Source organism: Notolepis coatsorum, assembly GCF_963971535.1.
Source record: "Notolepis coatsorum genome assembly, chromosome: 5".
NCBI classification, from domain to species: Eukaryota; Metazoa; Chordata; class Actinopteri; order Aulopiformes; family Paralepididae; genus Notolepis; species Notolepis coatsorum.
Window position 1 is genome coordinate 106,143,027 of NC_140169.1, and position 25,546 is coordinate 106,168,572.

Sequence of the window (25,546 nt, forward strand, 5' to 3'; positions counted from 1 at the left end):
TTTGTCCGCCTGTCCGTCCATCCGTCTGTCTGTTCATCCAATTCATCCATCCGTCTATCCACCTGTCCGGCTGTCCTTTTAGCCTCCTGTGATTGTTTCAGGGGACATCCAGCTGGTTCAGGCTGGAAGCTCATTACACTACTAATACAAAGTATTTACTACAGCCGGCAGGAAGTTAACTCATTATAAGTTCTGATTCAGCGGAGACCTTTTTAATTAACTCTTTGCAACTCGGCTGTCTCCATTCTCACCCCAATACGAATGCTTATGAAGTGGTTTTGTGGATGGACTTCCTCCTTTTCGCAGTGTTTTGTATTATCTGGCCTTAATTGGAATGGTGAATAAGCGCTTGGAAGACGTTGCATATTATGACAAAATGCAGTAATGTCAGAGCAGCAGAGCTCTCCATTATCATACCAACAATTCTCTCAATGTGTCTGTGTTTGTTTTTCTATTCAAAGAACCTGTTGACCATTATTCACACAGCGACCATTTTGCTCTTATGTCGTGCTCAGGTTGGGTTCCTTTCTACCCCGAACGGGATCTTTGGATCCCTGTGTAATTGTGATCCATCCTCATTCCCCCTAAATGTATTCTTCTGCGCATGATAAATAACACAGTCCTAATGACGTGGCACCAAACTTGAACTCCCTTGAAACCGTAATACAACTTCCCCTTTCTTGGCCGTCGTCCCACCTTCTTGCCAGTGATTACGATATAGATCTGCTTATGGATTGTAAATCAAGGTGACGGTTGTGATTTATTGTGTTAGGAGCCACCTGTCCTCCTGCACATCCCCATCCGCCTCTCTGATATACAGTACGATATCAGTATGAGGTGATATACAGTATGCCCTGTGGTTGAGGACGTTATTTAGAATGCAGGTCACAGAGGATACACAGTTGAAGGCATTGTTTGTCTTGTTGTTAGTATGGTTGTCAAAAAGACACAATGTATTTTACTCAAGTACTGTATGTAATACACTTTATTTTTTATTATTTTTTATTATCTTTTCCCCCCTTTTTCCGCTTTTCTCCCGTCCCAATGTTAGTCGTTATGTCAATTTCCAATCCCCTTCCTGGTCGTTGCGCACTCTACCCCCTACCGTCGGTCTGGAAGGGCGGAGACTATCACATGGTTCCTCCCAGTACCCAGCCCACCACTTCTATACCAGTGTCTCTTGCGTTGGTGACGAGCGCTTAGTCCGCTGCGCCACCCAGCCGCCCATGTAATACACTTTTGAGGTGCTTGCACTTGTACTTGTTTGTACTTACTTGTGTGTTTGTATTCTAAGGAACTGTATACTGTTACTCCACTACATTTCAAAGGAATACCATACTTCTTACTCAACTACATATCTGAACCCTGCAGTTACTAGTTACTTTGAAGGAAAAGCTTTTGCGTACAAAGTATCTCATAAGTTGTACCTTAAAAGTTCAAACCTATGAACTGTAGGAATAATTCATTAGAGCCGGCATCACTAGACCACTAACATAATCTTTAGAGGTCAATGCATCCTTGTGTTGTGTTAATTACAGATCAATTAACTGATTTAGATGAAAAAATTTATATATGGATAGATCTACATAATTTCACTGAGCTATAATGGCGGACAGTGGTACAGTATGTGCTGCTAAAGACAGGAGGAGCAAGAAACCGAGGGAAACTTACAAATCTCACATCATGCTGCTAATGAAGAAAATGCTGAGCGCCACATTGCCGGGGTGTCGCTAGCTGAGCCAATATTAGTCAGTTGCCGGTGCGGTACTGACCTTAGTGTTGCCAAAGAGAGGACGGTAACGACTAGAAGGCATCCACGTTACAGCCGGGCTGCCTCTGACCGAGGAATAATAATGCTCTGCTACTCTGTGGACTATTGGAGACACTTGAATGAAAAAAAAATGTTGATTGATTTTTTATTTGTCTCGAACATAGAAACATAAAACAAGTCAAATAAATTAAAATAAAAAAGATAAATAGTCAAAGACTATTTCCATACAGTTCAGTGTTGGAGAAGTAAAGAAACATATCAAGCCCCTTCCTTACAATATTTTACATTATAATATAATACAAATACAAATAATATAACAAATAATGATTTTCTTTTATAAAAGTAAAAAATTGTATATATACAAATATCCAAATGAGAAGAAATATAATATTAGGCAGTCACATTACTGCTCAAGCTCCTCTCTCTTATATGTGTCCATAAGTGCTTGTTTTAGCTGCCTTTAAAAAACGCTTTATGCCTGCCATTCACACAACCTGCGGATTCAGTGTGACATCACTGGAGGCCATACAGTATCCAACTTCATTAACTCTCATTAACTAAATTAAAGTGTCCAAACGTGCAAAAGCTGAGTTTAGAGCTCAGGGATATGTGTCAGATTTTCGGTGAAGTGCCCTTTTAATCTTCTGTAGTGTGGCAGTGAAAGGGTTAACTTTATGTAGTGTGGTCGTGAAAGGGTTAACCTTCTGTAGTGTGTTAGTGAACGGGTTAAAGGCTAGGGGAAGGCTAGGGGACGTGCATCCACCCTCTGTCTGAGGACACATTTGCACTTAACCAAAACGCACCCCTCAGACGGAGGGCGACACCTGTTGAGCAGCTCCATGGAGCCTTCAGCTATACCTCCCTCTCACCTTGGCTCTTATGACATGGAGGGGAGTGTGCGTGTGTGTGTGTGTGTGTGTGTGTGTGTGTGTGTGTGTGTGTGTGTGTGTGTGTGTGTGTGTGTGTGTGTGTGTGTGTGTGTGTGTGTGTGTGTGTGTGTGTGTGTGTGTGTGTGTGTGTGTGTGTGTGTGTGTGTGTGTGTGTGTGTGAGTGTGAGTGTGAGTGTGTGTGTGTGAGTGTGAGTGAGTGAGTGAGTGAGTGAGTGAGTGAGTGAGTGAGTTGAGTGAGTGAGTGAGTGAGTGAGTGAGTGAATGAATGAATGAATGAATGAATGAATGAATGAATGAATGAATGAATGAATGAATGAATGAATGAATGAGTGAGTGAGTGAATGTGTGTGAATGTTCTCATGCATTAGTGCATGCAATTTTTCGCCGTCGACTAAAGACGCACTTCTTCAACCATTATCTGAATAATATTTTTTTTTTAAATATCTAACCCTAACTAACCGTACTGTCATGCACTTGTCCTAATAAACTAACCTACACTGTAGCACTCAACACTTGATGAACATTGTTGCTCAGCTGATAGAGTTGTGCCCTTCCTGATGGCTTGTCGTACAGAACTTGTAAGTCACTTTGGATAAAAGCGTCAGCTAAATGACTGAATGTAAATGTAAATGTAGTGCGTGAGGGGTCAGCGAGGGGTGTAGATGAGGGCTGTCGTTTGGCATCAGGTGAGAGATGGTCATCTGAAGCACTGATCTCAGGTGTTGACACCTTGTTTCCAGCCTCTGCATAAGCTTGGCGCCACGCCGCCGGCTGCTGGCAGAGACGCCTGTGCCACCTGTTTCATGTGTCGCTGTTGGCAGGGTTTTCTCTAGTTCAGCTTGATTCAGCTTGCTAAAGAAGCAATATTTTTTTATTACATTTCCTGTTTTGTGTTTGCTGGGTCACAGTAGTGAGCCGTGTGGTCTGTGATACATGCCCACGGGCCAAGGGTCTAGCTGGATCCAAGGTTATTTCTAATTCCTCAGGTTGTGTAATAATACGATTGAATGGGAATTATGTGTTTCTGTAGCACACAAATCCGTCTAGGACGACACCAGAACAGCACAGTCAGTCCCAAGCGTGTTGTAAATGTGGAAAATAAGGCTAGTTGTTGAATCTTGAAGCCTATATTTCTGGTGCCAATTAGAGCTCTCTGCAGTGGATAAGAAAAAGCCCCACTTTAAAGGTCGGTGTGACCAGTAAGGAAATCCCTCCTGTTCCTAGGCGGTGGAGAACATAATGTACAGCCAGCCTCCCCTGGAGGGAGTATGATAATTGGTGACTTTAACATGAATAATTCACGCCAGGTGAGCTGCAGGTTTCTCGTCCTATAAGGTCGCACCCCACCGCGGGCGTGGCTGAGTCGTGTCACGGCAGGGCCTCTGTCTACAAGTCAAACTTGAAATACCCCCCATGGCCCCGCTGACCCTGGATCAGGTTTTGTCATATGCGCCGCAATATCGCCTCATTAATAAGTCGAGAACTGGGGGTTGGGCGGGGGGGGGGGGGGGGGCCCGTGTCTTCACTTCACTCTGTGTTCCTTACTTTGTTTTTTTTGTCACCTCCCTGGGCACGTCTGTTCCTAGTCTATACATTCTGGAAATAGAGTAATGAAAGACTCAGTAGACAGTTTGAGATATAGCTGTCTGCTCTAACCCCGCTCGCACATGCACTAACACAGGCGCGCACGCACACACGCACACACACAGTGGTGGCAGAGCTTCCCATTGCATGTTTGTGTTGAGTTACAGAGTGCCATCCTCATTATCGCCTTGTGGCCCCTCCCCCCTGCTTCACAGCTTCACACTCGTTTTATTTACCCGCTATACAGACGGACTGGGGCTGCACTATAAATCGCTTCATTGATAGATGAGTATTATCTGAATACAATAACCAGAGGACCAACCAAGCAGAGGATTAAACAACCTCATTTCCACCCCTGCAGAATCACCCTCATCTCATTGACTCATTCTTCCCAAATGGAGCTAAATAAAAAGCAACTTGCAGTGCATACGATAGTCAATTATGTCCAGTAATATAACAGCCAGATTGCATGACGATGCCCCATGTGTCCCAAGTGGTAAGGAAAGGGAAAGCGATCCTTAGAGATGTATCACATCCCCTATTTAGTGTATGAGGTATAGGGGGCCATCCCTCCCAACCAGCCAGGCTTGCAGATCATTCGTGCCTAATGCTGCATTGCTGAACAAACTGTGAAACAGAAATAACTGAACGTCTGTGTGTGAGTTTGCTGCACCTTATGTATATATGATATGTAGAGCACTAATAATATGTTGTAAATAGGTCTATAATATGTTGAGCTGTTCTGTTGTTGTTGTTGGTGCTGTTATTGTTGGTATTATAGTTGTCTGTTTACTTGTCTGATCTATAGATCTATAGATCTATAGATCTATAGATCTATCTATCTATCTATCTATCTATCTATCTATCTATCTATCTATCTATCTATCTATCTATCTATCTATCTATCTATCTATCTATCTATCTATCTATCTATCTATCTCTATCTATCTATCTATCTCTATCTATCTATCTATCTATCTATCTATCTATCTATCTATCTATCTATCTATCTATCTATATCTATCTATCTATCTATCTATCTATCTATCTATCTATCTATCTATCTATCTATCTATACATCTATCTATCTAGTGTGATAGTGTTTAATAGTGTGATAGTGTGTAAGAGTCTCTCGCTCTCTCTCCCTCTCTCTCTCTCTCTCTCTCCTCTCTCTCTCTCTCTCTCTCTCTCTCCCTCTCTCTCTCTCACTCTCTCTCTCTCTCTCTCTCTCTCTCTCTCTCTCTCTCTCTCTCTCTCTCTCTCCTCTCTCTCTCTCTCTCTCTCTCTCCTCCTCTCTCTCTCTCTCTCTCTCTCTCTCTCTCTCTCTCTCTCTCTCTCTCTCTCTCTCTCGCTCTCTCTCTCTCTCTCTCTCTCTCTCTCTCTCTCTCCTCTCTCTCTCTCTCTCTCTCTCTCTCTCTCTCTCTCTTCTCTCCTCCTCTCTCTCTCTCTCTCTCTCTCTCTCTCTCTCTCTCTCTCTCTCTCTCTCTCTCTCTCTCTCTCTCTCTCTCTCTCTCTCTCTCTCTCTCTCTCTCTCTCTCTCTCTCTCTCTCTCTCTCACCGGGGGGTACAGGGGTCAAATTGGCTGTGCTACCAGGGAGGGCGCCTGCACCTTAAATCATCCCTTGTCCCAGGCGTGCCATGATCAGATATGGTTCTGCCTAAAATGTGGAAGGAGCTGTAAGGGACTCCATGTGTCAGTGTAGAGACAGATGTTAGTATGAGGTGTGATGGTGAAAGTCAAGATAGAAGGAGAAAGACACACACATGATGGTTCAAATATTAATAATGATAATAGTTTTATTTATATAATCATAGCAAAACATTCAATCAGTTAGATAAAACAACAGTAGTGCTTAAATAGGCTTAAACAAAGATACATAAATAACATGAATACCCTCATTGCAGTTTGTTTGTCTGCATTCATGTTGTTTGTTTACACGACCATAGCTGCAGTCTAATGTTTATCAACAGTGCCATCTATAGTAACAGTCATAAACAAAATAAATGTTTAAGATCTCAGTAAACAGGTTGATCTATGTGCGAAATCATCTTCGTCACTTCATAAGGCTACAAATCATTTATTAACCTCTTAAGCCTGGAGCCCTATTTTCTGAAAATCCGCCTAAAATACATACCTAAGTAAATGGAATATTGCTCCACTTCTACAAGGTAATTTGCATATTCTTGGTATATAGGGACATCTATGGACCTCAGTGAATGCTTGCTAACACCATGCTAAAATTACCAGACATGAAAAACTGCCACTGATCTCGTTCACTACCTTCTTGAGATCATGTGTACAAAAAAATCGAAGGAAATTAATAAAGGGAAGATGATTAAACAGAAGGTTTTGTAGATACAGTACTGAATTATCCCATCCGGACCAATGCAATTTGAAATATTATTATAGAATATAGAATAGCAGGCTTATAAATTACCTTATTATAGCCAATTTGCACATTTATGGATTGTGCCAAATCTTATATTTCGAATGCCCGAGTTCAATTTGGATTTAGTATCACCAGGTGTGCATAAGAACAGATAATGCAATCTACTGTATGTACAGTAGCTTTTATTTTTTTGTCAGGGTGCCACCATTTGAAACAAATTTCAAATCTGATTGTTGCTACATGCTAGAAATAGGGGAGACAAACAAACTGCACTCCCATATATGCCAATAACGTTAGGTTTTGTGGTTTATTATCCCGAGTAATAAGAGATATTAAAAAAATTCATACAGAAGTAATTTGCCTGAAGCCCCATAGAGGCCTTTGGGAAGTGTCGTTCGGAAAAATTCCTACGCTCATCGAAAGCTCTCGGTGTCCTCTTCAAAATGGCTGAAACTGCAATTCCCGACGTTTAATTTCTCCAAAATGGTCGACTTTCGCGACCAAAACAATAGAAAAACGAAAACGAAAATCTATCTAATAACACTTTAACCTATTGGTAAACTAACGTATTGATGATAATATACATTATAACTGCTGCTGACATGGTTATGATGTTTATACTTGAATACGGTTGAAAAATAAAACGATACTTTTGTCAGACAGTCTAGAGTAGACAGATTGATTTATGACGTGTTGTCATTTGCGGTCCGCCGATGGACCGCACGGGTGGAAGAGGTTAATAGAGGCTATTAATATGTATTTCTGGAATCATTAAAATAGCATATTACATTTTTAATAGAAGACATGGAGAGATAACTAAAGTAAAGCTTCCTCAAAGAGAATAGACCAGTTAGAGTGGAGAGGTAACAGAGAGGGTTGAGGAGTAAGGATTATTAGACAACCTAAATAAATATGAGCTTCGTCATGCCAACGCCAAGGGCTCCATACTTTTAGATAGCTGCTGTAAATGACCCTCTCTATCCTCTCTAGTCCGTCATCAGTCCTATCTATAATCAGATTAGTGTAGTGGTTTGACCTACTGTCTCATCTTTCAGATCAGAGCTTTTGGTTTCCAAATTAATTTAGCAAAATATTGAGTGTATTGTGGATTTTACATTTGTTGTGTGTCTGTGTTTCTTAGTGTTTGTGTGTAGTTTTGTTGCGTGTATCTTCAGTTTATGTGAGAGTAGGGGTCATGCTTGTGCTATGCAAGCACAGTACTGTATGCACATTGCAGTAATAGACATGACCCGACCTGACCTCACCCAACCTGACCCACGAAGAAGGTTCAGGTTTTTCCAAACCATAAACCGCGGGGTTGCCTACTCAATCCGTGTTGCCCTGAATGCTCGCACCGCTGCTTACAACTCTGCCCGTGCATCTGGAAATGTGGACGAGTATAAGGCAACAGCTTACAGGTTGCGCAAAGAAGTGATAGCTGCAAAAAATAGATATGCGAACAAGATGGAGGCACAGATGGCCCAAAATGACACAGGAGGCTTATGGCAGGAACTACGAACGATAACTGACTATAAGGTCAGCCCCTCCTCAATCGGGAGTGCCGATGCCTCCCTTGCGAACGATCTTAACTCCTTTTATGTGAGATTCTGGGTGAACAGTGGCGGCACTGGCGCCGGTTGTCACGGAGGGGAGGAGCACACTCTCTCATTGACGAAACACAGCGTGAGGAGAGCATTCTTGGGGGTGAACGCTGGGAAAGCTGCAGGCCCAGATGGGATAACAGGACGAATACTAAAGTCCTGTGCCAATCAGCTGGCCCCAGTGTTCACCACTATATTCAACCTATCCCTGGCCGAGTCCGTGGTCCCTGCCTGCTTCAAAGTGTCCACTATAATCCCTGTGCCAAAAAACTCCTCCCCAGCAGGCTTAAATGACTACAGACCGGTGGTCATGAAATGCTTTGAGAGGCTGGTCAAGGATTACATCTGTGCCTCCCTCCCCAGTAACATTGACCCATTGCAGTTTGCATACAGGACAAACAGGTCCACTGACGACGCGGTCTCCTAAGTACTGCACAACACCCTCTCTCACCTTGACAGTCAGAAGGGGGTATATGTGAGATTGCTGTTCATTGACTATAGTTCAGCTTTCAACACCATAGTCCCCACCAGACTGGTTGACAAACTGATTGATCTGGGTCTGAACTCCGCCCTGAGCGCTGATCCTGGACTTTCTGACCGACAGGCCCCAGGCGGTCAGGGTGGGTGGACACACCTCCAGCTCAATCTCCCTGAGCATCGGGCCCCCCCAGGGCTGTGTTCTCAGCCCCCTGCTGTATTCACTGTACACACATGACTCATCACCCCTCACTCCTCCTCACGACATCTCCGCTCTGGCCAGGCAAACCTTCTCCAGCGCCCAAGGACCAAACTCTGCACTATGGGAGATCAGGCTTTTTGCTCTTACGCTCCCAGTCTGTGGAATGCTCTCCCTGACCACCTGAGACTGTGGATGCTTTCAAGAGGGGCCTAAAAACTCATCTTTTTAATAGAGCCTTTTGCTGATTTTTATAAAAAAAATCTTGCTCCACACATTTTATGTTATTTTACCAGTTTTATTTATTCTATGTTTCTCTTACTCTGTTACTAGTTTTAGCGTTCCTTTGACTCCTTGCTAACTTTAGTCTTGCCTATTTTTTCTTCTTTCTTCTTTTACTCTTGCTAGTTTTTATGTTCTTTTAAAATGTAGTGCTTTGAGATTTGCTCCACAATTATAAAGCGCATTACAAATAAAATATATTATTATTATTATTATTATTATTATTATTATTATTATTATTATTATTATTATTATTATTATTATTATTATTATTATTATTATTATTATTATTATTATTATTATTATTATTATTATTATTATTATTATTATTATTATTATTATTATTATTATTATTATTATTATTATTATTATTATTATTATTATTATTATTATTACTATTATTATTATTATTATTATATATTATTATACACACACGAAAAATGCAGCCCGGAGCCGGCAGACGAGCGCAAAGTGCCGCGAACGTGACGTAACGTTAAGAGGCTGAAGCAACAGGGAGCCACAGCAGAGTGGCTGAAGAGCCGCATGTCTCCCAGAGTTTTAAGCCTGGCTATAGTTGATCCATATCCGCTTCCATTCATTTGTGCTAGCTTGCAGCCGGATAGCTTTCTACTGAACGCAGAGAGGAAATTGGTATCTATCTTCTTTTCTGACTCTGGAGAAGACAGTAAGCTAATTTCCCACAGTGTTTGTGTTCCTGTAAAAGACAAGATAGCTAGCATACTTGTTGCCTACTCCCCACCCCCGCTAAATGCACCCTTCCCCAACCTTGTGTTTGTCAATTTGTGTGTGTGTCCATGTGATGTATTCTGTCCATTCTTTCTTTTTTTTAAGTCAAGGTATGCAGACATGGACTCCAAGACGGCAGTGGTCGACCGTATTCGCACCGTTACATTCTTGCACAACATTACAGCTCTGTGGATTTGGCTGTGATGATATAATGTCCTTTTATTCACTGGATTTCCCCCACTGGAGTATAGAATCTCTCCTCCTGGAGCAACTTATCGTTGAATGTTTCTCTCTCTCTCTCTCTCTCTCTCTCTCTCTCTCTCTCTCTCTCTCTCTCTCTCTCGCTCTCCTCCCCTTTCTGCAGTATGTTCCTCCGGACCTGTGCATCTGTAACTTTGTGTTGGAGCAGGCTCTGTCGGTGCGAGCCCTGCAGGAGATGCTGGCAAACACCTCGCAGAGCGCTGAAGGGGTGAGTCCTGTTAGCACTGTCGTCCCCCCCCCCCCCCCCCCCCCCCCACACACACACACACACACACACACACACACACACACACACACACACACACACACACACACACACACACACACACACACACACACACACACACACACACACACACACACACACACACACACACACACACACACACACACACACACACACACACACACACACACTGCAGTATTACAGCAATGCCCTCCTACAAAATGTCCTTGTCATATTTCTACCTCTGCTAAGAGAGAGGGAGGCTTGTGGGAGGAGACTTAAAGTAACCAGCTTCCTCCATGAAGTTATATTTTATATTCTATTTTATTCCATGTTATATTCCAATACCCTGAGGAAGATCAAACAGGAGAGCCAACAAACGCAGATATTATGATACCAAGAATTGTAAAACAGTGGGGAGGCATTGCGATACGATAAAAAAAAAACACAATCTCATTTCATTTTCTGTCATTCACTCCCTTCACATTCCTTGTCATATTGCTTCATTGATGCAATGAGGTGGTAAGATCACAGATGTAATACAATGTTCAAAGCTACGGGAAAGAAGCTCCCGGTCACTGCATTAAAACCTCTCTATAAAGAATGAAGAACTATGGACTCTGTAACTTCAGTATATAACTCTCCAGGTTTTATTAGCCGCTCAATAACCCATCAGGGGAATGTGGAACAGAAGACACTTCTGTTGACCTCCAGCCACAACCTCAGCCAGACAGAAGAGAGAACTCCTGGTCATCCTTGCATTGCCCCCAAAAGGGCCAATCAGATATCTCCGATCTCATGGCCTCAGAACACCGTAGGTCTAATAGACATTTCCAAGACTTAGCATTACCATTATGACAACAACCAAAGTAATAAAAAACAACAGACAGGATACACTACTATTGCAATCGAATATTCATGATTACCTGACTTTGGTATACAGCATGTAAGTGAATCTGCTCATCATAAAGGGGCACTTCACTGAATGGCCATTGGTGATGTCATCAGGGACATTGAATCCTTATATTATTATTATTATATTGTTATATAGCAATACTTTATTTTTATTTTTTTTATTATTATTATTATTATTATCTTTCCCCCCCCTTCTTTTTCCGTTTTTCTCCCATCCCAATGTTAGTCGTTATGGCAATTCCCAATCCTCTTCCTGGTCGTTGCGCACTCTACCCCCTACAGTCGGTCCGGGAGGGCGGAGGCTATCACATGCTTCCTCCGACACATGTGTACCCAGCCCACCGCTTCTTTTCACCTGGCAGCGCGGACTCTCACTGGGAGAGTGTAACGTGTGGAAGGTCACACTACCTCTCCTAGATCTTCCCTTGCTGTGCAGGCGCCCCGACCGAACTGTAGGAGTCGCTGTTTACAACGACCAGGACCCACCCTCGCCGGGTTTTCCCACCCGCTAACACTGCCAATTGTGTTAGTATGGACGGTCGGCCAAGCCGGAAGCACCACAGCTGGATTCGATCCCACTGTCTGTGGTGGTAGACAGACACTTAGTCCGCTGCGCTACCCGGCCGCCCGATAGCAATACCTTGTTTTATAGGGACTGCAACCTCAGCATTTCATGGAGCTGTAATTAACACAACACAAGGATTCAATGTCCCAGATGACATCACTTGTGGCCATATTCACACAAATTTACTCTCAATAACTGTCAAGTTCAAGTTTCAAGTTTGCTTTTATTTGTCACGTATAAAGTACATGTACATTACAGTGAAATGCTTGGTTCTGTATGAGCCCCCGAGAATGTGTTTAATACAGTAAAAAAAGTGTAAAAGAGGAATAAGTCCCAACACTGCAATAATATTACATTATACAATATACAAACTAAAGTACAGCCTACAGTAAGTACAACCTAAGTACAATGAAGTAAAAATGGATGGTATGGATGTAGTGCAAATCTTTTTAATAAATAGATAAATATGATGTAGTGTTAAAGTGTTTAAATTGTCTAAAGTGAGTGTTAAGGTGGGTGTGTGCATGTGGATGTGTGTGCAATGAGTGTAGATGGATGGGTTGATCCTGATGGCCTGATGGTGCCAACATGTCAACCTATTCCATGTAATAGTACATGGTTGAGTGCACACAGTCCTCATTCCAAATGATCGAACAAAAGTGCACCTATTAAATTTGGACAAATGAACCCCTGCATAGAAAGCAGCACACCCAGGTCTGTCAAACTAAATGAATGCGTGCAAAGCGGTTTAGAGTTTTTGGATGTGTGTGAGATTATGTGCAAAACAAATCAGCATTGTTTATTTTGGTGAAGTGCCCATTTAAGAAAACAACGGTGCCAAAACGTTAAAACGGGACTCAGGAGTCATTATGAATTTTATGATGGACTCTAAGGTGAATGACGCGAATCCCCCATTCTCTCTGTAGCGCCTTCCTCCCATGCATAAAGAAGAGGATGGCTCTGATAATGAAAGTCCCCTACTATGGCCTGTGATTGCGTTTGCTCTTCTATAGTGCACCACCCGGAGCCCCCTCCTCCCATCCCTCCTCCCATCCCTCCTCCCTGCTCACCTGATTTACATGTAGTAGTAATCGGGAGCCGTGGCCCTCTCGGCCCGACCTCCGTTGGCATGTTTATTAGAGCAGGGGTTCCCAAAGTTTTCAGGCCGCGACCCCCGAAATAACAGTGTCAGAGAGCCGCGACCCCCACTATTATAGGAGGTATAATTTTTTTTTTAATTAAAATAAATGTAAATTATATATATATTTTTCTTTTAATTTATAAATGGAAATGTATGGTTGAAACATGCAAACGTTCAAACGCACACACATTAATAAGCATTGGAGGCTTTTAACCAGGGCCGGACTGGGGAAATCATTCAGGCCAGGAAATATAGTGCAAAATATAGCCCCAGTCAGGCCACTTTTTAAGCAGGGGGTCTGGGGGTCCCCCACAAGAAATTATGGTGCAGGAATTGTTTTATTTGTACCCTTTAAATGCCAGTGTTTGTGATGACATGACTGCATAAAAAAAAAAAAAAAAAAAAAAAATGTAATATAAAAAAAAAAGATAATTGGAAATCTTTAAAAATAATAAAAATGTAAATCATCTGGCGACCCCCCCCCCCACGGCGGGTCGCGACCCCCACTTTGGGAACCCCTGTATTAGAGGAGGTAAGTATCCATCTCCGGCGACGGCGAGGTCTGCTACCCTTCCCTGTCAGATGGTCAGATCCGCCCTTGCCACTGCACCTCTGTGGAGTTCGTTTCCCGTGTCGTTTGATTTGATTAGTCGGCACACGACTCTCATCCATAGAACCAGGGAGGGAATTCCTCCTGTTCACATGAATTGTCAAACACACGTTTGCTACTGTACTGTATGTGCCTTGGGGAAATGCGATACTTTACCTTATCGTTAAAGTGCACTCAGTAAGATGTCGGATCGTTTGGAACAGGGTTTCCGTGGAGAATCAACCACATACGATTAACGAGTCTGCATGGTCGTCATCCGAGGCCCACAAAAGTGAGGACTGCATAGATTCGACCATTACATTTCAAGCCTATTTACTTGAAAAAGACCGGAAGGGTCGAAACGCTGTATCTGTGCTATTTTTTGTCACAATTAAAACACCTTGGAGCATCAACAGTGAGTTGCGAGCGCTTTGTTTCATGAGTCCACACAGTCCTCATTCCAAACGATCGAACAAATGTTACCGAGTGCACCTATTCACAAATTAACCCCTGCATAGAAAGCAGCACACCCAGGTCTGTGTAGAAGTCAGTAGTTATGTTCATCGTTGACCTTGTGGATCCACAGGGTCTGTGTTGATTGTAACACTTGTGATGATAATGTCAGAGACAGACCATCTTATCCTAAAGGACCAGCGATGATAACATAACATGGGCTGGTGACATGGCTCACCCCACACGTGTAGCCATTGTAGAAGTTTGCACAGGATTGCGGCATTGTTGAATATTTGTTTGGAATATCCTGCATTACTAAATGTAGGATGGATACATTGTCTGGGGGCTTCTACAAAGGTTACTACTGTGTCTTAATGCACATTCTAAATGCACAGATGGCTCTTAAAGATGCATTAATTAAAGGAGGACTGGGTAGTCTCTCAACCGCATTCAGTGATTAAGTCTACATGGTTCTCATTCTACATGATCCTGCAATAAGGACTCTGTATATCTTTTCGCAGCTACTCATGCAAACTAGGGGGCCAATTTGGATGAAACGTTGCACATAGGCTAACAAAAGACCATGGACCAGAATTTTCTAATATTTTTTTTAATCGGTCAACAATAAGTATTTAATTTTAATGATTTTTCATCATTGTCCATTGAAATATATATTCAGTATGATGTTACACCTTTTGAACACAAGAGGGAGATACTATACAGGTTCACTGCTCAGAACCTGAGGTAATGAACTGTCTGACCCCTGTTTACAAGATGGACATGCCAGACCTATTGTAATTTATATACCTATGCATTAAGCTCTTAAAGGTGCTATGCATTATAAATGTCATTTTTCAGTCTCTAGCATTGTATTATAGTAATAGGAGTTCGTATCAATGTGTTTTTGGGCCTAAATACTATATTGGCGAATTCCTCAGCTACAGCCCATCCCCTCTTTGCCTCTAGTAAATCAGGTCATGTTGATTTGACGACCTGGTGCACGTCACAGGGCGCTGTTTATAGCGCACGGTGATGTGATTGGCTCTGTGGTTTTAGTAATGCCCGCCTCCATTCTTGCTACCTGCAGGGTGGAAGGTTTGTCCAGAAGATCACTAATCAGCTGAAGCCTGATGCGGTTCCCTCGGTCTTCGACAGACAGACCGGCGTTAGCTCTCGGGACTCGGGAGCGATCGCTAGCTACTTAGCACCAGCCGGGGCCGGCGTTAGCAACCGGGAGCGTCGTTGAGCATTCAGCCTGCTGGCTACCTAGATCCACTTCAACCAGCGTCGCGGAGCATTCAGCCTGCTGGCTACACAGCTTGTCGGTGTGCTAATAGCCTCTGCAAGCTAACGGTAGCTGGCTAAACAGCTTGTCGGTGTGCTGGAGCCTTTGCAAGCTAACGGTAGCTGGCTACACAGCTTGTCGGTGTGCTGGAGCCTCTGCAAGCTAACGTTAGCTGGCTACACAGCTTGTCGGTGTGCTGGAGCCTCGGCAAGCTAACGGTAGCTGGCTACACAGCTTGTCGGTGTGCTGGAGCCTCTGCAAGCTAACGGTAGCTGGCTCCAGGCTATTAGCACATCGACAAGCTGCTGGAGCTCCCGACGCTCGGCTGGTTGAAGTGGATCTAGGTAGCCAGCAGGCTGAATGCTCCGCGACGCTCCCGGTTGCTATCATGTGCAGGTCCTCTTCTCAGACCTGTGTGGCAAAGCACTGCACACGCATCATGCAAGCTACACATCGCTGCATGTTGATCAATGGTGGCCCACTCGGTGCATCACAGTGGGCTACTATTGTGCTAACAACAACCGCGGTGTCCGGCTTGTCGGCCGGCATGAGTGCTCGATTTGGGGTGGTTCTCTCCTCCTTGTGTGCCCCCGTTCTCGCGGGTGTCCTGCCGGGGAGCTTGTGGACGCGACAACAGCGGCGGCCGTAGCGTTAGTTAGCTCATAGCTATTGTGTACCACTAGCGTTACGGCGGGCTCGAGCACCCTACGGCTGCCGCCGTTGTCGCGTCCATGGGCTCCCCGGCAGGGTACCCGTGGGGACGGGGGTGTACAGAGAGGAGAGAACCATTTTGTGTCGGGCGTGCATGCCGGCCAGCGAGCCGGACGTCGGGATATGTTGTTAGCACAATAGCTACCAAGCTAAGCTATGTTAGCTTCTAACGGTGTATACACAATATGTACAACGACACAATGATTTACATTATTACAAATATGGTAACGTGGTTGTGGCTTTTACAAATAGTGGTAACATATATATAGATAGACAGTACTGCTACATCTCTATATTTATGACATACCATATTTGTATTGCTACAGTACTGCTCAGTACTGCTATGATGGAGACCAGAGAAAGACTTTCGTCTTGTTTACATCAGGGTCCCCCAATTTCAATTCATGGTAACATATTATATATATATATAGATAGACAGTACTGCTACATCTCTATATTTATGACATACCATATTTGTATGTAACCTGAAACCTAATCTCTGACGGGGAGATGGGCGGAGCTATTTGGTGGGTGGCTGTCACTCAAAGCATTCTGCTAGTATGGGTGGAGCCAAGCCAATAATAGCCTGCTTTCATGAGGCTGAAAAATGCTGGTTTTGAGTACAAGATTAGAAATATAAAACAATGATTATTTTTGGAATAAAAATTACAGATGTGTTACATAGACTTGCCACTGAGCGCATTCAGAACCTTCTTGAGATCAAGTGTACTAAAAATCGAATCAAATGGACAAATGGCTGTTACGATAGGGGGGAGAGAAGAACCCAATATGCGGTTTTGACAGACAAGCACCGAAACTGCGGAACTGCGGAATGACAGGAGGAAGGAGACGGTAGTTGCTCTTCTCAAAACGAGGTGTATCTTTTAATACAAGATCACAGGAGCTATGCAGAAATATATATAACAGATACAAACAAAACAAAAGGCACAGCCGCGCTGGCGCTAAATACAAACACGAACTGATACACGAAAACAAAGATGAACAAAACGGAATACTAATAAAACGTACTAAGACTTTAACAAACAGCAGGGCAAGGCAGACGACAGCAGTGAACAAACAGGAACGGGAACACGGAGGTATGACGCCAGACAGGAAGTGAGAACAGGACACACTAATATACACAGACTAATTACAATTGAAAACACCTGGCAGGCCAGTCTAAAACACAGAAACAATTAAGTTTACACGTTTACACGAGTTTACACGTCATTCCTAGCCATGCTCATTCTGCCGAAGACGCCGTAACTCGTCTTTGATGTCAATATTTCAAAAATCTGTCATCGAAATCATATTTCCTTTCCGGAGCCCTGAGACACACTGCTGATCTCCTCTCAACTCTCTAGCGGTTCAAGAGCGCCATCTGGTGGCCGATCAGCAGATCGCCAACCGGAAATGAACCTTTGAACCGGAAGTGCTCATCCATATGTGGTCCGGGCACTCGCTATCGTTAGAGAGACTCCGTCTTGATACAGTGAACATCGATCGGTGCAAATAACTCGAAAAAACAACATGATTTGGACGTATATACTATTATACAACCTGGAAATGGATCGGGCATTTCTCCATCCCATAATAGAAAAAATTCTGTTCCACGCTCATCTGCCAGCGGCGCGAGGAAGCCACGTGAGTTTCAACGTTATTTTTGAACGTCTTCTATACTAACTGATCTGATGAACATATGACCCACTCTGGATGAATCATCTAACGCTGCCCACGGAATTATAAACGATCCCCCGCCCATCCGGTCATCATCAGATGATACGTAGAAACTTCTAGAATCACGTCCAGTTGAAATTTTTTATCTCACACCGATTGCTATCAAACTGTATTTCATCATCAATATAATGCATTTGGAGCTATAAATCAAGTTCTGGAGAAAGCTGCAGAAAACGATAAAAACATACTTATACTTTAGACCATATTTTAGTATGAATATGTGAATGAAAAAGTTTAACGTTGCTACACCCTGAACAATACATATAGGACATTGAATGGGCCATAATAATGGCAATTTAGCAATAGAATTAAAAAAGTTATAGCCCTGCAAAAAAGGGGAACTTCTCCATAGACAAATAGAGCTGGCGAGGGATGGTAAATTATGAATTTAACCCATGGCGATTAAAGTGTTAACACCAACTAAACACAAAAGCAATAACACAACAACAACCAAAGCAATCTCACAAACAACAACCAGAGAGGAGCACGACATTTAAACAAAGGAAGGAAAAGCCCAGGATAACAAACAAGTGGAAATTAACTCAATTACATGCAACCAAACCAAAATGGCCAGATGGCGCCATGGAAGGAGGTAAGGTACTGCAACGGTCACCATTGTTCATATTGTGGCCACTGTTCATATTGTCCTGTCTGGGACCGTTACAGGCAGATGATTTACAGTTTTTTTTATAGATACAGTACTGAATTTTGCCATCCGGACACATTTGAAATATGAATATAGAATATCAGAGTTAAGTCTGGATTTGGTATCACCAGGCGCCCAATACAGGGAATGAAATCTACTGTAAGTACAGTTACTTTTGTATAATGTCCATAGCTCCGCCATTTTATACTGGATTGCAATGCGTTTTTTCTAGACGTTCACAAAAAGGTAAAGCATAATATACATTGTATTTTATGGCAATAACGTTCAGGTTTGTTATAATATAAGAGATATAATCACGATTTTCACTTCAATATTTATTTTTCACGTCAAGCGGCTGCAGATTTGACTGCGGCTGGTTTGAGCTGGGTAGTGTAGTTTTATGATATTTCGACGTCCATCGAAATCCCTGGGTCTCCTCTTTCTTAGGTCTACAACAATTTCATGACTGCGTCATCATGCTGTTTTGATCTTTACTCTTGGCTACATTTGAAAAAGAAACACAACATAATTTAATACGGACTGTTTTGATCTATTTGTGACGTGAAATAAATCTCGTACCGGTACCGGGCCGTTCGGGCTTAAGAAGTTAAAATCATTTATGAATACATGTCTGTTACGCACCCCAGTAAGGGGACGCAACACAAGGCCACATACAGGGTAGGTGAGGGTGCAGTGACACAAAACCACAGAAACTATTTGCAAAATAATAGTATTTATTTCACAAAACAAAAACTCAGCAACACAGAGAGCAAGGAGGACTTCCTAGTGGCACCAAATAAAATACAAAAGGAAATGAAAACCCACCCTCCCCTTTACAGGCATTGAACACCCAAAATTACAGGTGGTGGTGCTCACTGTAAAGCTGGTGTCTTTAACATCAGGTCACTACGTGATGCAAAATGTAGACCCAGGGTATCTTCCTGTCCTCAATGTCCCTGTGTGCGAAACAAAATATTAATATAGAGGAAAGATAATCACCATAGGCTGGGTGACAAGGGAACAAACAAATATACAAAGGTTAGGGTTAACAGAGATGTGCAACAATAAGAAACACAAAAGATACTGGTTCACTAAACAACAAAGAGCGCAAAGACCCAGAGCTCTGCCACCAGCTCTCACACAAAAGACTCCAAAAAAAGCCACAGCTCTACAAAACACTAAATATATTTCCTAAACTAAGTACCAGAGCCTTCACCAGCTCTACCAAAACGTACCATAAGAGCCTCAGCTCTATTACCAGAAGACACAAAGAGAGTTACCACCAAAGACACCAATAGCTCTACTTTACCACAACAATGAACCAGAGAGCTAACTAACACTGCACATGGTCTAGGATATATGGAGGGGTGTAGAGCTTGATTGCAGATCAGCAACAGCTGCCGTTGCACTGCTGCTGTTGCTGGAGTGAGATGCTGATTGACCAGCTGCTGCTGGTGGTGCTGGAACTGGGAGACATCTGAGAATGGGGATATGTAGACACAAGAGGGAGACAAAAGACAACAACAAACACAACATGCCTATACACAACAGATAATATACAAAACTCCCTCTATATATATACATAAGGACAGGGTCCGTAACAATGTCCATCATTGTCCATTGCAATAATGTTGTCAGGACTTATGGGAGGTGTCAATTAACACAGTACAGACTATTACTTTCATTGGTCTAGGTCAGCGGTTCCCAAACTTTTTTGGCCGCGCACCCCCTGTCACCTGCCGACCTAGCTCGCGCACCCCCCAATGCAAACATAAGAAATTATAAATAAATAAATCCCGAGACTCCGTGCTGCTGCTGACTTTAAATCAAATAGGTGTCTGTGGGCAGTCGGCCGACATTAATAAACAGCAGTGTGTTATAATCACATTTTTATGAGCTAACGAATTCCGTTATATTGGACATTTGTATTAATTATATCAAGCGAATAACTGAGAAATTTGGCAGAGAGAGACGGCAACATTATCGTGAAATATAATCGTTGCGTGATGACTATTATATCTCCGCCTCCCAGTCACAACGAAGCACATACCAATAGTATGCAACTGCAGAGCCGCAGAGCCAGCGGCGCTCTCATCCCGGTCTGGGGAAGCTCAGCAGCGCCACCCACCCAACAGCTGAATTGCCAATGGCTGAATTGGAGTACATTTACATTTACATTTAGTCATTTAGCTGACGCTTTTATCCAAAGCGACTTACAAGTTCTGTACGACAAGACAGCAAGAAGGGTACAACTCTATCAGCTGAGTAACAATGTTCATCAAGTGTTGCGTGTTACAGTGTAGGTTAGTTTATTAGGACAAGTGCATGACAGTAAGGTTAGTCAGGGTTAGATTTGTATTTTTTTTTAGTATTGCACTGTGCGCGCACAACTGTCTGCTCTGCGGCTGCATGCTTCTCGCAAATCTAGCTCCCGCTGCCAAACCAAATGAATCTCGACATCGCTTCACCAATAGTCGTTATCAGAACACTACACACATATCATTATAGAACACACATCGTTGTCATTATTACCCTGTTTTCTTGGTGGAGGGCCGGGCTGTTGTGTCTGTGCTCCAGCTGTCATCATCACTCTCTGTCTCCACTCTAACGCTGCTCTCCGCTTCTCTCGCCTCCAATTCCTCCTGTCCTCTTTCATTACTTTTATTGACTTTAGATTCACCTGACAGTTTCCCTGTTTTTAGCCAGCTCTGCATGTTGTAAGTGCCACAATCCCGCGCTGGTCCCGCGCTTTTGGCAGGAAGTTATTAAGTGCACTGGCTCGCGCTCGCTACTGTCATCGGCCCGCTGTTAAGCCCGCATATTAGGAGACCTGGGGAGACAGACTCCAGGCAGAGCGGAGCGCATCAGCACAGACGAAGCGCACCTCGCCCGAGACATTGTTTATTATTATTATTATTAAAACGTACGTTTTTTATTAAAACGTTTCTTGAATTTCATGATTTACACAGTGAAAATCCCCATTTGAAATAATGTATATTAGTTATATATCTATTAGTAAAATAACGCCATTAGCCTTTTCATGTCACGCACCACCTAGAGGTAGCTCGCGCACCACAAGGGGTGCGCGCACCACAGTTGTCAATCAACTGTTCTTGGTAGGCTAGTATCTTGTCTACACAGTTGCCCCCCCCCCCCCCCCCCCCCCCGCAGACAGTGGATGATCTTTGTGTATGTTGTGCGACTGTGTTTGGATACCGGTAATTATAATGAATGGTAATAGATGTGTTAGAAGAAATATGTTGCTGCCGCCTGGTGGAGATTTGAGCTCTACTGAGCACATCTTTCTAGTTATGTATGTGGTTGAGTCTACACTGGCCTCATTCCAAATGATCTAAAATCTTTGCATCTTTAAATAACGTCCTTATTTCATACAGTAGACCTTAGATCTTCCTTGTGGAGACCCAACCCTACCATTCTCATTAATTAGCCTGGGTAGCAGACTTGTCTTGTGCATCGCAGAATTATGTTGCTGGCAGCAGCAGTATGTTGGCCAGAGCACAAACACTCTGATAACTAGACTAATAAAACACTCCCCTCCATGACCCACAGTAAAATATCATCCTCTCACAATTGTGCTATCTGATATTTTTACATCATGAATCAAAATAATAACCTTTTCATCTGTGTGTGTGTGTGTCACTAGAGTGCTGGCCATGAACAATGGGTAGGTCCATCAGTTCATTTCACTGCATTCATTGTTTCTTGTCCATTCGCATGGCAGCTCTACTGACCCCCAACGAAAGTTATCAGATTTTTTATTTCAAATCTGTTGCCTATTTTGAGATTGTCCTAAGATAAGATGAGGTAAGATAAGATCAAATAAAATATGATAACATCCTGTGTCATCAATGTTATTTAGTTGTTTACAGTAGGATCATGTTTAGTTTCATTATATTGTAGAGAATGTGCTGTATTGAAGGGAGACATGAGACATTAAGCTATGGTATTAACTGAGGAAGATATTGCACAGTATATATTAGGACTGTCAATCGATTAAAATATTGAATCGCATGATTGTCCATAGTTCACTGCGATTAATCGCTTATTAAAACAAACAAATGTATCTGTTCAAAATGTGTGTTTAAATCAAGTGTTTAAATATTCTTATCAACATGGGAGTGGACAGATATGCTTGCTTTATGCAAATGTAACCAAAATTACAAATGTTATTAAAACATGTTATTAATGCATTATCTTTGACAGCCCTAATATATATGAACCCTAGAACATATTGAAATATGGAATGCACAATGATACACTTACTTTGTTTAAAGGGGCTTCATTTTGCACATAATCTCAAACACATCTAAAAACTCTTAACAGTTTTGTACCCATTCATTTACTTTGACAGATATTGACATTATATGAGTTCGAATATGGCCACCAGTGATGTCATCAGGGACATTGAATCCTTGTGTTGTGTTAATTATAGCTTCACAATATGATGGAGATGAAAAAATAGCAATACCTTGTCTTATAGGGACTGCTATCTTATCATTTCATAGAACTGTAATTAACACAACACAAGGATTCCATGTCTCCGACGTCGTCACTGGTGGCCATATTCAAACTCATTTACTCTCAATAAATCTGTGCAAAACGCTTTCGAGTTTTTGGATGTCCGTGAGGTTATGTGCAAAATAAACTAGGGTTGTTTATGGTGAAGTGCCCCTTTAAGGAGTGTATACATTCACTTGGTTTCAGGGTCCCAAACGTAGCACTGGTCACAAAAAAAAATAGTTTAACTTTGACAGCAGTGCAGTAAATGAAGCATCTGCAGAGCCATAACCTTGAGCCATAACCATAACCATGTCTCTCTCTGTCACTCTGGGGAAGATCAATGACTGTAGCTTGACAGCCACTGAACTTAGCCTCCGAACTATTTTATGGCAATCTTCAAATAGACATCTATTGGTTGCTGTCACCCTGAGCACATGATTCAAATATTTTCACGGGGGGCCCTCCCTCCGGACTATTTTGTGTGCAAGTGTGAAAACATTCTTTGAGTGAAAGTGTGTCCACGTTCCTCACCTGCTTAAGCCGTTTAGTCGCTAACCGCCTTGCCCCGCCGCAGAACGTTCACGTCAACACCTAACAAAAATTAACTTCACGGATGACTCGTCGTTTGTTTTTGACCGTTTACTCTCAGGGGACAAGAATGACCCCGTTTACTAATCTCCCTAGTCATTCTTTCGAACCCTACCGCTGATGAGGGATCACGAATCAAAGGCTCAATGTTGTGATGGAAAACTCATGTTACTTTGCTGATGTTGTTTGGGTTTGTGCAGTTTTTTTGTTCCCTCTTGGTTTGGTTTCTAACAGTGGTGCATTTCAAGGTTAATCATCAGTACGAGGAAATGTCCTGGAATTAACCCCAATTCCAGAATGTTTGAGCAGAACCTCCGTGGATGATCCCTCCCCTGTTCGTCTCACACAGAAGACAAGCAACAAAAGACTTGTGTTGTCTGTTTCCCACATTCCCCCAACCCCCCCCCCCCCTTTTTTTTTTAAATTTGTATTTGTATTATACATTTTTTTGTGGGTTTTTTTCATGGTGACAATTGAACCCTTCAGATGAGGATGAGGAGTTTAAGTCTGTTTTTAAGTTCTTAGATGAATATTCTGTCCAAACCTAATTCAAACCTGCAGCTGGGATGGTGGAGTGTTCGCACAGAGGCTGAGTATGCTTCCTGATGATGAATTACATTCACACTCACACTTACAAATACATTGTCCAAAAAATGTATTCAACATGGACTCAAATGGTTCTTCGTCGTCACATGGGTTCAATTGTTTTCCTCCCTTTCCCCTTCTGATCGCACTGATGGCATTCATGATGGACTGTTGTTGAGCAGGACTGAGGGCAAATGGAGCACAATCTCTTTCACATTATCTGGATGATTCGAAGGATGTGGCTTGGTCAAGGTTGGAAACCGTGCATATTATTCATAAGTAGCATACTTAGCAGATGAGTTTGGCAGTAAATTCTCCCTTTTATCGGTGGCCTAAAAAAATCGATTGCATAGCAATTTCCCCCCACACTCAGCCCATTCTATATACAATTATATATTGATACAACGTGAACATTGGAAGTATATTATATTAGTCATGGTTTGGCCTGCTCTGTGTAGCTCTGGCACAGAGAACGTAAGCAATACTTCATTCTTGTAAACCCAAGTTGGCAAGAGAGACCACTTAGACATAAACTCACCCAACACACGTCATTCACACACCAAATCAACAAACACACTCACGCGCATACACACACATGCATGCACACTCACATACTTTATATTTATATTTTATCTTTGCCTTTCACCCGCACACACACACACACATACACACATGCACACAGACGTCCAGTAACAAGCTGTGCACCGGGGTACAGTGATATAGGAGTGGGAGGGGTGTTACCCCCAAATCAAAGGTCACAGTTCCTGGCAATGATGTGTCAGCATGACCGCAGGCCTGAAATACTGTCTCTCTCTCTCTCTCTCTCTCTCTCTCTCTCTCTCTCTCTCTCTCTCTCTCTCCCTCCCTCTCGCTCTCCCTTTTTCACTCCCCCCCTCTCTCTCCCTCTCTCTCTTTCTCTCTCTCTCTCTCTCTCTCTCTCTCTCTCTCTCTCTCTCTCTCTCTCTCTCTCTCTCTCTCTCTCTCTCTCTCTCTGGCAACAGCTGAGTTGTAAGATATCCTTTCCCTTGTTTCCCCTTTTGACCCAACCTCTTTTCCCTTTTGCGTTCAGTGCTCTCATACAAGCACAAGCAACAAGGCACAAGCAACAAGGCACAAGGAGAGGCTAGTTTGCTAGCTGGGACAGAGTGAGTGACAGCTGGAGAAGGCTGGACGGGGCCTCATGTGTCAGGGGGAGATTGAGGGGGTTCCCTCTTGGACAATGGATACGTGACGACACAGCCAAACACATGTATGACGACTGAGGCCTCTATACTAGATGCTGGAGTAGTGTTTAACAACAATAACTGTCTCTCCCCCTGTATTTACACACACTCGCGAGTCACGAGCCGATCACACACGCACACACGCGCGCTCTCGGAGCG

The 25,546-nt window shown here is 42.9% G+C and overlaps 1 protein-coding gene across 1 annotated transcript in view; it reads left to right on the top strand.

The window, feature by feature from the left end:
* Positions 1–25,546, top strand: part of ryr3 (ryanodine receptor 3) — a gene marked incomplete at its 5' end in the record, with an annotated part of 238,000 nt that overhangs the window by 72,815 nt on the left and 139,639 nt on the right. The window contains 2 exons of the mRNA XM_084314212.1: positions 10,306–10,410; positions 22,135–22,155. Coding sequence (XP_084170338.1) covers positions 10,306–10,410; positions 22,135–22,155 — 126 coding nt within the window. The remainder of the gene's footprint in view (positions 1–10,305; positions 10,411–22,134; positions 22,156–25,546) is intronic.